Below are 13703 nucleotides of genomic sequence, written 5' to 3' on the forward strand. Positions count from 1 at the left end.
GGCGGTGGTCAGGGCCGGACAAGTCGACACTGGCAGTTCTGAGGCCAGCGCCTGCTGACATCTGGCGGCTCCACCGAAGCCCGCTGGGGAGGAGCGGCTGCGTGAGCGCTCCATCCCGGGACACGGACTGTGGGGCATCCGGAGAGAAGGGGAAGCCCCCCGCTCGGCCTGCCTCCCGCACCACATGGCTCAGCCAGCACTCAGCTCAGGCTGCCGCCCAGGCCCACGCGGGCATCTACGAGGCCTTGTGCCTCAGGCGAGGCATCCGGGGTTGGATGCGGTGGGACCTACCCAAGGGCCTGCAGCCCTGGGTCCCCGCCTCACCCCCTGCCCCGCCCCCCCCAGCTGACACTGCTGCCACATCACTGAGCTGTGATGGTGCCGATGACAGCACCGGGGATTGCCTGGCCCGGTGCTCCAAGGTGTCACATGGTGGCCTGGATCCCTTCTGAGGGACTTCCGCCCCTTGCCGAGGAGCTCGGTGCCCCACGGCCGCGGTGGCTGTGAAGGGCTCTGGCTGCAGGGGCCTGGTCAGGCTGGAGTCCAAGCCCCTCGCTGCCTGTGGGGCTGCATGGACACGGGGGCGACTCGAGGGCCTGCCAGCCGAGCAGCGGCGCAGGGCAGAGTGAACGGAGAAGGTGCCCGGTGGGGTGTCCCTGGAGTGGAACAAAGACAATGCCCTGGACCCGCCTGGCAGCCACGCGGGTCCTGGCGGCATCCCAGCGAACCACAGGGCATAGCTCCTCTCCGGGCAAAGCGGCTTCTCCCCTCCCAGGCGATGACCACAGGCGAGGTTCCCGCCTCAGCCCCCAGGCAAGACAGGCGGGGGGGCGGGCTGTGTGAGGAGAGGGGTCTGCCTGTCAGCCGCCTCCTTCCGTCCTGAGCTGGGCAGCCTGGTGGGTCTAAAGGACGCATCAGATGCAACGCCTGGGCCTGCAGGGCTCGCGCAGATGGGCTCCTGGAGGGGTGCGTGGTCTTGGCCCAGATCAGATCAGCAGGGCTCACAGCCTGCCCCCCACCCCTGCCTGAGACCCTGGAGAGGGCAGGTGGGGCCCAGGGGGAGGGGAGTCTCTGCGCGCACGTGATCCGCCAACAGTCAGGGGCCAGGCTGTAGTTCCAAATGCCACCTTGTCTGCTGGGATGATGGTGGTGCCAGGTGGGGGGCCGGGGGCAGCCGGGAGCTTGGGCGGGGGAGCTCGTGCTTGACTGAGGGGAGGGAAGCTCGGCCAGACCTAGGCCCCGAGGGGCAGCCGGGCCCCGGGCCATGGGCCCCATCCTAGGGAGGGCCCAGGATGGCCTGCAGGTCCTTGGGCAGGGAGCCGATGACCGTCTCGATGTACAGCCGCGCCCGCTTCAGCGTCGCCTCCTTCACCGGGAGCTGGTGGCCCTGTGCCCGAACCTGCAGGGGCAGCGGTGGTCAGGGGCAGGCGACCTTCCCATCTGGCTGGCCAAGGCAGGGCAGGGCTGGGAGGCATCTCACCAGCCTCTCCCGAAGTTTCAGGACCAGATCCACGACCTCCACCTCGGACTTGTCCTTCATCCAGATCTCGATGTTCTGCGGGGACAAGATGAGGCCATCTGTCGCCAAGGCCCTCGCCCAGCTCTGGGCCTGTGTCCGCCCCTCCCTGCACTCTCCTCCAGCCCCCGTTCGGGGCTCGCACCCCTCTGCGCTCTCCCGCAGCCGAGCGCCCCCCTCACCGCCTCACAGATGGCCTCGAGGTGCAGGGCCTCCAGCTTCTGGGCCATCTCTTTGTGCCGCTGTCGGTACCAACCATCAAAATGGGGGGACTTGAAAAACCGCCTGTGGGGGGCAAGGGGCAGCAGCTGTGGGCTGACCCTGTGTGTTGAGGGATGGGCACGGCCACCAGCAGCAGGGGCCCCAGGACCCTACCTACTGTCCACCCACCTGTAGAGGCCCAGCCAGTCGCCCTTGAGGAGGCAGGTGAGCTGGGGCCCCGAGTGCTCCAGGCTACGCAGGAAGTCGTCCTGGCGGAAGGGGTGGATCTGGGGAGGGGTCTGAGACAGGGGCTGGGTGAGCCTGGGTGCTGGGGGGCGGGGCACGGCCTAGCAGGCCCTGCACCTTGTCTGGTCAGGACCCTCCCCAGGGCACTTGGCAGACGGACCTCTTGTGTGTCCCCCAGCCCCCACCCTGCAGGGACAGATCCCAGGGTGACCCTTCCCAGAGAAGAGGGCCTCGAACCCCTCCCCGCTCCGTGTGGCCTGCATTTCTCTTCCCTGTGAGGGCCACCTGCAGGTGTGGGGACGGGCTGGTCCCAGGGGCTCCTGCACACCCACGATGCCCCCGCCACCCCCCCACCCCCGCCAAAGGATCGGCATAGGGCCCATCTTCCCAGCCCCTCCCTGGACCACACCTTCCAGGGCGTGATGCTCTTCTGCAGGGGCATGAGGCTGGCCATGTAGTGCTCCTGGGGGGGGAAGGGGAGTGAGTCTGGGGTCTGGGCCGCAGCCTGCTGCCTGCCCCTCCAGCCCGGCACCCTCCTCCCCGCCGGCGGGAACTCACCAGAGGGAGGATGAAGCTCTGCGTGAGCTCCAGGAGGTGCCGCCTCAGCACTGCAGTCTGCACGTCCGACGGCCGCTTCTTCTGCAGGCCCTGGGGGGCGAGGGCTGAGCCACAGCAGGCCGGCTGCGCCCCCTTCACACACCGAGCCCAGCTTCCCCGCCCCCGGAGCGCCCCCCGGCGGTACCTTAAGCAGTCGTCTGAGCAGGGCCTTGTCTCGGTGGAGGTAGGTCGTGTACGCAGTGTAGAGGCCTGGAGAGGGCAGAATGGCAGCGCTCTCTCTCCTCGGGGGCGGGGCACCCCCTTCAGCTGTGTCAGCACATCTGCCCACCCCACCCCGCCACAAGGCGTGTCTCTGGGTCCCGGGAGGAGAGGAGAGGCACAGACCTGGCTTGGTGTCCAGGGTCTTCAGCCTTGAGGGCTTTTTCAGTTTGACCTGCTTGGGAAGGTCCCCTACAAGACACGCCCCATGGCCGGGCCTCAGGGTCTCAGTTCTGCCTCCGCAGGCTCAGACCCGGCGAGGCCCCGCGTTCCCAGGACCCTTGGGCGGAGGCCGGGGGCCTCACCTGGCATCTTGGGCTCCCCGATGCGGAGGACATGGGGCCAGTGCTGGAGCGTTTTGATAAAGAAAGGGTTTGTGACTCCTAGGAGCACGCTTGGTCTACAGAGAGAAAGAGAGAGAGAGAGAAGAGAGGGAGGGCGGGAGGAGAGGCAGACGCAGGCGGCGGACGCAGGCGGCGGGCGCAGGGCGGGCGGGCGCAGGGCGGGCAGGGCGGCACTTACGGGGCCTGCGTGCGCGTCGTGAACTCCTTGAACTCGCTATCGTGGACGGTGAAGTAGGGGCGGTAGTCGCAGCAGAACTTGAGGGGCTGCAGGCAGCTGGGGGGAGGGGCCCGCAGGGACAGTGAGTTCGCAGGGCTGGCCCAGCGCCCCCCGCGCCTCGCGCTGCCGCCCGACCCACCTGGTCAAGGCCAGCACCATCTCCGAGGACACGGCGGGCGAGGGCGCCAGGACCAGCAGGGGCTCCCCAAGGAGCAGGAGCTCCCACAGCAGCTGCACGTGGGCCAGCACGGGCCGGAAGCACCTGGGCCGCGGGGCGATGGGGAGGCCGGGTGGGAGGCTCCCCAGCCCTTGCCCGCCTGCCCCCACCCAGGCCCAGGCAGGCCCTGTCTGGGTGAAGGCTGGGCCTCACTCCAGAGGGAAGGCGGCGGTGAGGCCTCGAGAAGACGCCGAGGGCGTGGCCAGGGCACTCCCCCCCGCCCCCCCCGCCCCCCCCGCCCCGTTCTGACCACCTGTGCTACCGGGCCTCGCGCCCCCGCCATGCCTGAAACCGACAGCCCTGGCTCCCGCTGGGCCCAGCACGGGGCCAGAGGGTCTCCAAAGGTGGAGTCCTCTGCTGGCCCCCCAGAGAGGGCACCTCTGGCAGCATCTCGCACCACAGCCACTCCCTTCCCTGCACCTGCCTGCCAGGACCCGACTTCCTGCCCACCGTGCTCACTTCCTCTGGGGGCAGACATCGGGGCACCGGGCTCCCTTCTGCGTGACTCTCCCTCTCAGAACGGGCTGGGGGCTAACTCCCGACGGCCCCCAGCGCCCCCGGCCCGATGGGCCTGAGCCTCGTGGATGGCTCATCACCTCCCGGGCAGCAGGCGGTGGCCCGCCGGGCTCACCTGAACAGGTCCAGCTCGTGGACGCTGGTGAGGACGACCGGGGCTGGTAGCAGGTTCTGAGGGGAAGGGCGGGTGGGCTCAGGCCGAGGGGGAGGGTGGCACCCCACAAGCCCCAAGCGGCACCGGTCATCCCGGGCGAGTCCCGGGGGCCGCAGTCCCTACCCACGTGCCTCCCCACGCCCCACAGCCCTGCACGGAGATGCAGGCCCGTGTCTGGGGTCTGGCCAACCCCCAGGGCCCCCAGCAGGTGAGGTGGGGAGGCCCAGGCAGGTGGGAGGGTGGAGGGTGGAGGCAGGTATGGGGCCACCAGCCTGGGAGCAGGGCGCCCACCTTGTGGCTGCACTGCTTTGGAGGAGCGGATTCAGGTGTGTCTGTCCTGGATGGGATGTGCACCTGTGGATGAAGGAAGCAGCTGCGGCCGGTGGGGCCGGGGGGCGTGTCGACGTGCACGGGGGCCGTCCCATGCCAGCCAGCCAGCCCTCACCTGGAGGACGACCCCCATGACAGGTAGGTTCAGGGTCCGCCCCGGCACAGGGGCCGGCCACTGGTCGACCTCGCTGCAGACTGTGACACACGGGGCCAGCGTCAGAAGCCTGTCCTGGAGGAAGCTGCCCGCCCGCCGGAGCCACCAGGAGCTACAGCTGGGACGACGACGAGGCAGCTCTGGCAGCGCCTGCCGGCCACTCACCCGCTTCCAGGCAGGGCGCCAGCTTGTCGAAGTACTCGGGGGCGACCAGGCTCAGCAGCGCCTGGAACAGCCGGACGAAGGGCAGGCGGGACACCAGCACCAGAGACTGCAGGGCCCGGGGCCGGTGAGATGTCATCCCAGCCCCCTGGGACCCTGCGGGGACCCCTGAGGCCCGGCTCATCCAGGGTCGCCCAGGGCAGGGTGTCCCACCGACTTCCCAGGAATGGCCTGACATGGGACTCCAGGCTATTAGAAAACCCCAGGTGCAGCGGGGCAAGGCTGGACCCCGGCCTTCAGAGGGAAATGCACGCGGCCAGGATCATGGCGTGGTCTCCCCGGGGCTCAAGCAGCTTTTGCTTTTGGCGTCTGAGTTCAAGACTGAAGTCGTCCTAATCTTGCAAGTGTGACGGGGGGCCCCCTCCTGCCTCAGCGAGGAGCAGGGAGGCCTGGGCCAGAGACCGGGCTGGGTGAGGGAGGGACAGCGGAGCCTGTTCCCCGGAGGCCGCCCCGGCCCCAGGTGGCACGGTGGCCCCCGCCCAGGGCCAAGTGGCCAGGGCTGCGGAGGGGTGGGTGCTCCTGGAGGCTCAGGACCCCCCCAGACCATCAGCCTCTCCCCATGGCTGCTGGCCCCCAACTCTCCACGGGGCCACCCCAGAGCAGCCTGCTGCTCACCTTCTGGAAGTAGCCCCTCTTCACAGAGCCGTCCTTCACCTGCCTGAAGTACACGTAGCCAAAGTAGTGTGCGGGCTCCCTCTGGAAGGAGGGGTATCGGCCAGGCCGCGGGCACTGCTCACGCCCCCTCCTGCCCCCTCGGACCCCCACGCAGGCGGCTGCGTGCTCTCCCCAGACCGGGGTCTGCCTGGGAGTCACGGCCCGGAAGGCAGGCGACCGCTCTCCAGGGACATGTCCGCAGACACAGTGGTGAGCGGTTCAGGGGCCCGAGAGCACCCGCAGGCGTGCGCCGGCCTCTGCACACCGAGCCACGCCCTGGCGCACACGTGGAGCTCCGGAAAAGCTCCAGGGACCCTGGCAAGTCCTCAGAGGCGCTGGCCCGCCCCCAGTCGAGGCTGGGGTGCCGGGCCTGGCCTGCGGCAGTTGGAGACCCTGCTGGCTGGGGCTGGCCAGGTGCCCTGAAGGGGCCGCTCACAGCCGCCTGACCCTGGCCTGCGGCGGGAGGGGGGAGCGGGGGAGAGGCAGGCCGGCTCACCTGCAGAGACACGGGGGCCCCAACGTCACAGTGCCTGTCATCCGTGTGCCAGGGGCGCCTCTGCCCTCCACACCGACGAATGCGGAAGATGAACTGAGTGTCCCCGAGGCAGCCTGGGGAAGAGGTGGTCCCCTCACGCTGTGTCCGGGTTGGGCTGGGGCCTCTCCTGCCAGCACGTGGGGCGGGGGGCCAGGGAGGGGGCGAAGCCCCTGCCGGGCTGCAAGTGCCTCAGAAAAGCCCAGCCCTCCGGCTCTGTGTCTCCCGACAGAGGTCCCCGTGTCCTAGATTCCTGCACCTAAGGGTTTAAACTCAGCACACAGAGAAGCACAGCCACAGCCCCGCAGCGCGTGCACCGTGGACAAGCACAGGCCGGGGGTCGCGTGTGGCCCGGCGTAGCCTGCCCGGGGCGGAAAACCAGGCCGGCCCGACACCTGAGCCCCGGAAAGGAGCAGAGGCCAGGACCCGGCTCCTGGGGACCCCTGTGCTGGACGAAGGAGACCAGACCCCACTGCCCAGAGACACCTCTTTCCACGGGGAACCGGGGAACTGGCTGCTGCGGCGTGGGACTCTGGCCATCTCCCTGGAGCGGGAAAGGGGACCAGTGCGTGCAGGCTGTGCGGGCCTGGCCGCAGGGGCTCCTGGGCAGCCTCATCTCCCTCCTTCTTCTCCTCCCCACAGCCCACGAGAGACACCCAGGCCGGGGCGAGGCGGGGTGGCCTACCTGAGTGGGAGTCGGGAAAGGACAGGTAGCAGATGCTGCTTTTCTGAAACACAGGAAAGCCAGTGAGGGCCTGCTCCCCGGGTGAGGTCTGCTCCTGAGAGGGCTGGGACCCACCTCCTTGTCCGTGAGCTGGAAGTCGCTGGGGTACACCAGCTGCGGGGGACACAGAGCACTCGGTGACATGGGCTTGGCAGGCTTGGTGCTGGGCTGCAGCTGTGTCCCCCCCCGCCCCCTCCCAGCGCTGTCAGACCCTCTGGCTCTCCCCCACCTCTGGCTGCCTGCTGACCCCTCCTCCTCTCTTCAGGGCTCCAGTCCCCTGCCCTGCCTCCCCAGGCCCCTCTCTGCCCGAGGCCACTCCTGGCCTCCATCCTTCCCTTTTCTCAGCCAGCGCACAACGGGGTGAGCTCCTGGACTCCCTTCTCACACCCCTCGCCCTCAAGGCCACTCACCCAGACTGGGCCCCCTGCCCCCATGTCCCAGCAGTCTGTCCCCATAGCCTCCTCTCTCACCTAGAGCGGAGGCAGGGCCCTGCCTGCTGGCCCCCACCTCCTGTACCCTCTCAGCGCTCCGAACCCAACCCCACCCAGCCAGAGGCTCTGCGGCTCTGCGGTTCCTCTGGGCCTGCTCTCCCACACGGCCTGGCCAGCCTCCCCATCCCGTCTTAACTCAGGTGTTGCCTGACACCGGCACCCTTGCCTCTGAGCATCTTCACTCCAACCCCTGCTAGTCAGGGGTCCGGGAGCTTCTGGCCTGCTCCCCGCTTGCAGTGTGACCCCTGGAGTGCCCAGGCCCCTGGGGGGTACAGTGAGTGTGGCCCGCTGGACAGGCGCTGCCTGGGAGACAGGCCACACTCTAGGGGAGCCAGGAGCCCTGTGCACAGGCAAATGGCCAGAATGGATTGCTTCACAGGAAACGAAAGAGGCAGGGGACCTCCAGAGCCGTCACTCCCTGCAGGCCCCCAGGTGTCTCCTGGGGACCTGGCACGCCCTGGCCCGTGCTCAGATGCAGCAGGACGGCTCTCCCAGGAAGCGGCTATGCCGGGAGCCAGGAGCTGAGGGCCTGCATGCGTGGCCCCCTCCTCACTCTGTCGGCCAAACTCCCATGCGGAGGAGGACTTGGGTTTTGGCTGATGTGAGGCTTCTTCTGGGGTGTGCCCTGAACCCCCAGATGGTGAGGTACTGTGCCCTGGGACTTGCACTGTTGTAATAATATAGCTTCTGTCTTTGTTTGCTCTGGGCTCGCTGCTCTGGGCCTATTCTGTCTCCTCCGCTGCCACCAAGTGTCCTAAGGACAGGGACCGTGTCCCAGGTACTTCTGCCTCCCAGCCCCTGGCGGAGAGTAGACCCTCACCAAATACTGTACAGGCACACCTCGTTTTATCACACTTTGCTTTATTGTGCTTCACGGATGTTGCATTTTTTACAAAAAAAAGGTTTGTAGCAACCCTATAGGTGCCGTTTTTCCAACAACACTTGCTCGCTTTGCATCTCTGCATCATATTCTCGTAATTTTCACAATATCTCAAACGTTTTCATTATTATATTTGTTACAGTGACCTATGATCAGTGATCTTTGATGTCGCTATTGCAGAAAGATTAACAGCTCACTGAAGGCTCAGATGATAGCACTTTTTAGCAGGAAAGTATTTTGAAATCGAGGTATCTACATTGTTTTTTAAGATATAATGGTATTTCTTGCATACTTTATAGACTACAGTCTAGTGTAACCATAACTTTTATATGCGCTGGGAAACCAGCAAATCTGTGTGACTTGCTTTACTGCAGTGGTCTGGAACCGAACCTGCAACATCTCCAAGGTGTGCCTGTATTTGTGGAGTGCGTGAAAACGTGTCTCCGAAGAATAATGGAACAGGTGGGGCGTGTGGAAATCTCAAGATGTCAGCTAAGGAGGCACCAAGAAGGAAGGGCCAAGAGGAGGGAGGGGAGCCAGCCAAACAGTATTTGTCTGTGGGGCGGACCCACAGACGTACCTTGAGATGGCTCCAAGAGAGGAGGGGCCACAGGACCACTCGGGCCCCTGCGTGTCCTTGTGGGGAAGGGCAGAGGAAAGGCGGGTGCCTGGCAGCTGGAGCAGGGCCACGATGGGCACTTGGTGCTGAGGTCAGGGGTCTGAATCTGGTCTGCAGTCACAGGAGTTTTGTAGCATCTGAGCAGGCTCCACAGCCATGCCCAGGGCTCCAAGTTCACTGTTCACAAGCTGGGAGCAGAGCTGGAGGGCAGCCCTGCCTGACTGAGGAGAGGAGTGGAGCAGACCCTCAGAGAGGGGCAGAGAGCGAGAAGTCTGCCACACGATGAACCCCGTCCCCTGGAACCACAGGGGTCTCGTCCTTTCCACGGGAGCCAGTCTGCAGGGGCTGTAGCTCCTGTAACCCAGTCGCCCCTGAGGAAGACAGATGCAGCGAGCCTCGCTTTGCTGGAGAAGGTACCTCAAGGAAAGTGCTTCTCGAAGGGTGGTGTGGGTAGCCGAGGTTCCCAGAGGCCAAAGCTGCCTTTTTCACTCTCTTCTCACTGTGTGCGGTGCGGCTTCCACGGGCTGTGACCCAGGCCATCAAGGGGAACTGACTGAAGCCGACGTGAAGATACAGCTACCTTCTATTTGGCCTTTCAAAGGGGACGTAAAAGTGTCAAATAATGCCGTTCTCCTCACTGAATTTGTTTTTGAAAATATGGTGGTTTTGTGGAAATATATATATTTTTAAAATAAATAAATATTTATTTATTTTCGGCTGCGCTGGGTCTTCGCTGCTGCGCACGGGCTCTCTCTAGTTGCGGCGAGCGGGGGCTACTCTTCGCTGCGGTGCGCGGGCTTCTCATTGCGGTGGCTTCTCTTGTTTACACAGGGTATACGTTGTTTTTTAAAATGGATTAGTAAGCATTTTTAATTTTTCTGTTTTAACTTCTAGCATAGGCAACATCGATAGATACGACCCACATAAAAGGCCCTTGGGGCCCTCAGTACTTTTGAAGACTAAAAGGATCCTGAGACTGGGCAGCGCGGAGCTGCACCTGGGAGGACGCGGACACCTGGGGGAGGAGGGACTCTCTGGGCCCCGGGCCGCGGTCCACTGCATGGGCTTCTCGGGTCAGCGGGGATGCCAAGAGGAGAGTTTCCAAGGGCTGAGGCAGCAGAGCCAGGCCCTTTGCTCAGCTGATGTGCACAGCCTTGCCCACTCTCCCCTCATGCCTGATCCCTGCCTCGCCTGCAGGCCCCAGTGCACCCATGTGGGTGGGACCCCCTCAACATACCCTATGTGCTCTAGGGGGTCCTGAACCACTTACTCTCTGCGTCTCTAGCACAGAACGTGAACTCCTGGTGGGCAGGGCCCTGTCATCGCATTCAGCTCTGCGTCCACGTGTCCAGCACCAGTACCGTGAGGCCTGGCTGGTGGCAGTTGCCCAATACTTGATTTATTGAATGAGTGAATGGTTGGCTCCTAGCCTTTGCTTTCGCTGGCTCTTTTGGGGGAGGGGTTACCTGAAACAGCCCCCTCTCCCCTGCCCGGCTGCCTCCTTCTCATCCTCCAAGATATGGCCAAACCCCCATTCCTTCCTCTGAGCTGCGTCTGTCCATGGAGTCTCCGTGATCCATGAGCTCCTGGAAGGCAATCCCTGGGTCTTCCATCATGTCCCAGTGCCAAGCACAGTGCCAGAGCCTCTGTGGTACTCGGCCAGGCCAAGCCCAGAATGAGCGAGCGCAGGGCAGATGCTCCATGAGTGATTGTGGACTCTGCTGAAATGACCCCTGATCTTCCCCGTGATTTCCAGGGGAGAGAAGAAAGATAAGATGCAAACCTGATGAGCGTCGTGTGGTTGCACGGCCCGATTCCTGCACAAACTTGATGATTAGGAGGGGCGTGGGTCCCCCCAACACCCCCTCCCTGAGCTATACAGCCTCAGCAAAGCTCAGAAGCCCAAGCACATGGAGCCTTTAACAGCTCTTGCCTGAATGGTTAAGTCCTAGAAGATTATACGTGAGAACGCCTTAAGGAAACAGTAGACTCTCTTGTGATTTTATTGGGAACAATTTGGGCACCAGTAGGAATGTGGGCTCTGTAACATGAGGCAAATCACCTCGCCTCTCTGTGCTCAGGTCCCTGCGTCAAGTTAATTTGGTGCGCCACGTGGGGACAGGTGTGGTGGAATGGGGTCTCCACAGCGAGCTGGGCAGTGTCAGCCCTCGCTGTTTGTTAGGACTTGGGCTTCCCACAGCCTCATGGAGTTCAGCAAGGCCTTGGAAAACACCCTCTCACCCTGACGCTGGCTTTCCAATGATGGCTGATCAGCCTCATCTCAGCCAACTGCAGTCACGGGATGCGCCACCTCCTGGGTTCTCAGAAAGTTCCTTCTGACAGCGTGCTGAAGCGTACCTCCCAGCCTCCCCTGCCCTGGTCAGCTCCATGGTCTATGTCATGGCCTTCAGGGCCTGGAGAAGACCATCCCCCCAAGCCTGCATTACTACAGAAGGCCTTCCTCCCTGAGTCTGTCATGTTTTCATCTACACCCACGTGGGTGGGGGTAGAGTCTTGCAGGTAGTGGGGACAACCCCAGGCTGGGTGGGCTGGGGGCAGTGAACAGAAAGATGGCTCTTGGGTCTGGTTGTGACCCGCAAGGGGTCTGGATCAGACTCTAAGCGAACAAGGAGGTTTCCAAAGATTTAAGCAAGAGAGCCACAAATATTGGACTTGGGGGTACAGTAGCAGTGGTAATGAATCTGACAGCCCTGCTGTAGGTGGAGCTGTCAGCCTTGTCCCCGGATGGGATGTGGGGTGGAGGGAGGGGAGGAGTCAAGGGTGACCCCTGGGATTCTGGCTGGAGTAAATGAGGGGAGAAGGTATCACAGTGTGGGAAAGGCGGGGGAGAGGAAGGGAGAGAATACAGCTTTTTACTGGGAGAAAAATCAAGAGTACCACTTTGGGTATCCGAAGTGCAGGGCTTTTCGCTCCTCCACCCCAAAGGGCGGTCTTGGCAACTTAACTTTTTTTCTTCTGCTTGGGAGCCCACCTTTCAGGAAGTGACAGGTGCAGGGTTTCTGAGAAGGAAGAGGCCACCTGGGGGGTCTGTCTGCCCGAGGGTACCTCACCTGCGGAGGGATTCCCGCGCCCCTCGGTGATGCCTGAGCCACACTAGCCGGCGGCGACAGAGCAGGACCCGCCCTCCCCGGCCTCCCCCCGGCCCGCTGCCCCCCTCACCTCCAGCGCCTGGCCCAGCTCCAGGTCGAAGGTGACCACACACACGCACTCCAGCCAGGCCGAGAAGCGTGCCCAGGGTGCCCCCGGAGCCCGCGCTCCGCAGGACGGCGCGCCGAGGCGGCCGCGAGCCCGGTGGGGCCCGGCGCCCGACCCCTGGTCCATGGCCCCTGCTACTGAGAACGGCCGCGCGTTGCCGGGGGAACGGCCCGAGGCGTTGCCGGGGGAACGGACTGGAGGCGGTAGCCTGGGCGCGCCCGGACCGCTCCGCGGAGCAGTCGAGCGGCCGTCGCGGACCAGAACGGCCCGGACGCAGCCTCGCACGCCCCTGGCGGCCGGAGGACCGCCGTGCGGCGGAGCAGCACAGAGCCCACCAAAGAGAAGGGACCGTGCGGGCCAGAGCGGCCCCAAGCCTGGAGGAGGGACTTCCGGCGAGGCGTGTGAGCACGGGGGAAGACGGGTTATGGCGGGGTCGCGGTCCCCGGGGACACCGTGAGGACGGGCCAAGTCGAGAGTGGCGGGTACCTTACCCGGCCAGCTTTCCTAACCGGATTTCGTCCTTACGAGCTCCCATTCTACTAACTATCACACACAGATTCCAGCGATTCTGGGAGTCCCTCGAGTTTTCTCCCTGGGGTCGCCTCCGGGCATGGGGTCCTGCAGAGGGCTGTCACGTCCGGAGTTCGTGTCTGACCACTGGGGCATCTTTGTTTCCAATGGCCTGGTCGTCAGTGCGTGCAGACCCGCCCGCGCCAGTCCTCTCCTCGCCTCTTGAGTCCAGCGCTCTTTCAGATATTTCCGGGCCCCCTCTTGGGCTGCCTTGCACACTGTCCCAGACCTGTCTGTCGAAACCAGACACAGCGTATAACACACATAATTTGAGCCACCTGTGCCGTTTTATTTTCTGCTGCGGCGGCGAAGTGTGGCTGGGGGGGGGCAAGCCCCCCTCCCTCTTTGACGTCGCATCTCCCTCCAGCATTCCTCTTGGTAGAGCCAGGCACCAGCCCTTGCTCCTCGAAATGTGGCCGCAGAGTCCCCCCCACCCCCCAGCATCACACAGCCGATCATGGAAGGGCGACTTTGGAGCTGAGACAATAACTTAACTGACACGCTATGTATTTTTTCCTTTTTTTTTTTTTTAAACTAAAGCTCCCCACTCCAAAGTTAGGCTAGGGTAGGCTAGGTTGGAGTAACAACCCTCAAGTCTTCAGCAGGTTTTTCACTGTGGATGGACTGGTGGGAGAGTCAGGTGGCTCTCCTTGACTTACCTCTGGAACACATGGCCTCCTAGGTCACTGGCAGTGGAAAAGGGTTTAATGGAGGCCTGCTATTAATTGCGTTGGCAGACAAGTGATATCTACAGCACTTCTGCCTACAGTCCATAGGCCAAAATGAGTCAGAGAAGGCAATGTGATAAGGGAATAAGAGAGAGAAACTGGTAGTTGCCACACTGCTGGCTTTGAAGATGGAGGAAGGGACCATGAACCAAGGAATGCAGGCAGCCTCCAGAAACTAGAACAGGCAAGGAAACGATTCTCCCCTAGAGCCTCCAGAAGGAATGCAGTTCTGCTGACACCTTGATTTAAGCCCCATAAGACTCATTTCAGATTTCTGACTTCCAGAACTGTAAGATAATAAGTGTGCATTGTTGTAAGCCACTAAGTTTGTGGTAATTGTTGCAGCAGCCCTAGGA

General features: G+C 63.4%; 1 protein-coding gene across 2 annotated transcripts; it reads right to left on the reverse strand.

Annotated features, from left to right (window-relative positions):
• Window positions 1-386: 386 nt before the first annotated feature.
• DENND6B (DENN domain containing 6B) lies at window positions 387-12197 on the reverse strand. 2 transcript variants are annotated; one of them, XM_024127189.2, is made up of 20 exons: window positions 12014-12197; window positions 6919-6957; window positions 6805-6847; window positions 6084-6196; window positions 5549-5629; window positions 4877-4982; window positions 4673-4752; window positions 4519-4581; window positions 4189-4244; window positions 3480-3602; window positions 3302-3397; window positions 3085-3179; window positions 2906-2971; window positions 2706-2770; window positions 2522-2611; window positions 2373-2426; window positions 1907-2016; window positions 1699-1801; window positions 1481-1555; window positions 387-1399 (listed from the first exon to the last, which is right to left on the reverse strand). In XM_024127189.2, the coding sequence occupies exons 1-20, from the start codon at window positions 12173-12175 to the stop codon at window positions 1277-1279; spliced, it is 1743 nt and encodes a 580-aa protein (XP_023982957.1). In that variant the 5' UTR covers window positions 12176-12197; the 3' UTR covers window positions 387-1276. The 2 variants fall into 2 exon arrangements, with proteins under 2 accessions (XP_023982957.1, XP_028346608.1); XM_028490807.1 differs by lacking the exon at window positions 3480-3602.
• Between the last annotated feature and the right edge of the window lie 1506 nt (window positions 12198-13703).

Source organism: Physeter macrocephalus, chromosome 6, assembly GCF_002837175.3.
Source record: "Physeter macrocephalus isolate SW-GA chromosome 6, ASM283717v5, whole genome shotgun sequence".
Lineage (NCBI taxonomy): Eukaryota > Metazoa > Chordata > Mammalia > Artiodactyla > Physeteridae > Physeter > Physeter macrocephalus.

What these genes read in the sequence shown, in the direction of transcription:
- DENND6B (XM_024127189.2), bottom strand. Translation starts at nt 12,175, where the DNA reads ATGGACCAGGGGTCGGGCGCCGGGCCCCACCGGGCTCGCGGCCGCCTC. An exon ending in AGAGCTTCATCCTCCCTCTG is followed by an intron (nt 2,427 to 2,521) that starts GTGAGTTCCCGC and finishes TTCCCCCCCCAG; the next exon opens with GAGCACTACATGGCCAGCCT. An exon ending in TGAAACTTCGGGAGAGGCTG is followed by an intron (nt 1,400 to 1,480) that starts GTGAGATGCCTC and finishes CTGCCCCTGCAG; the next exon opens with GTTCGGGCACAGGGCCACCA.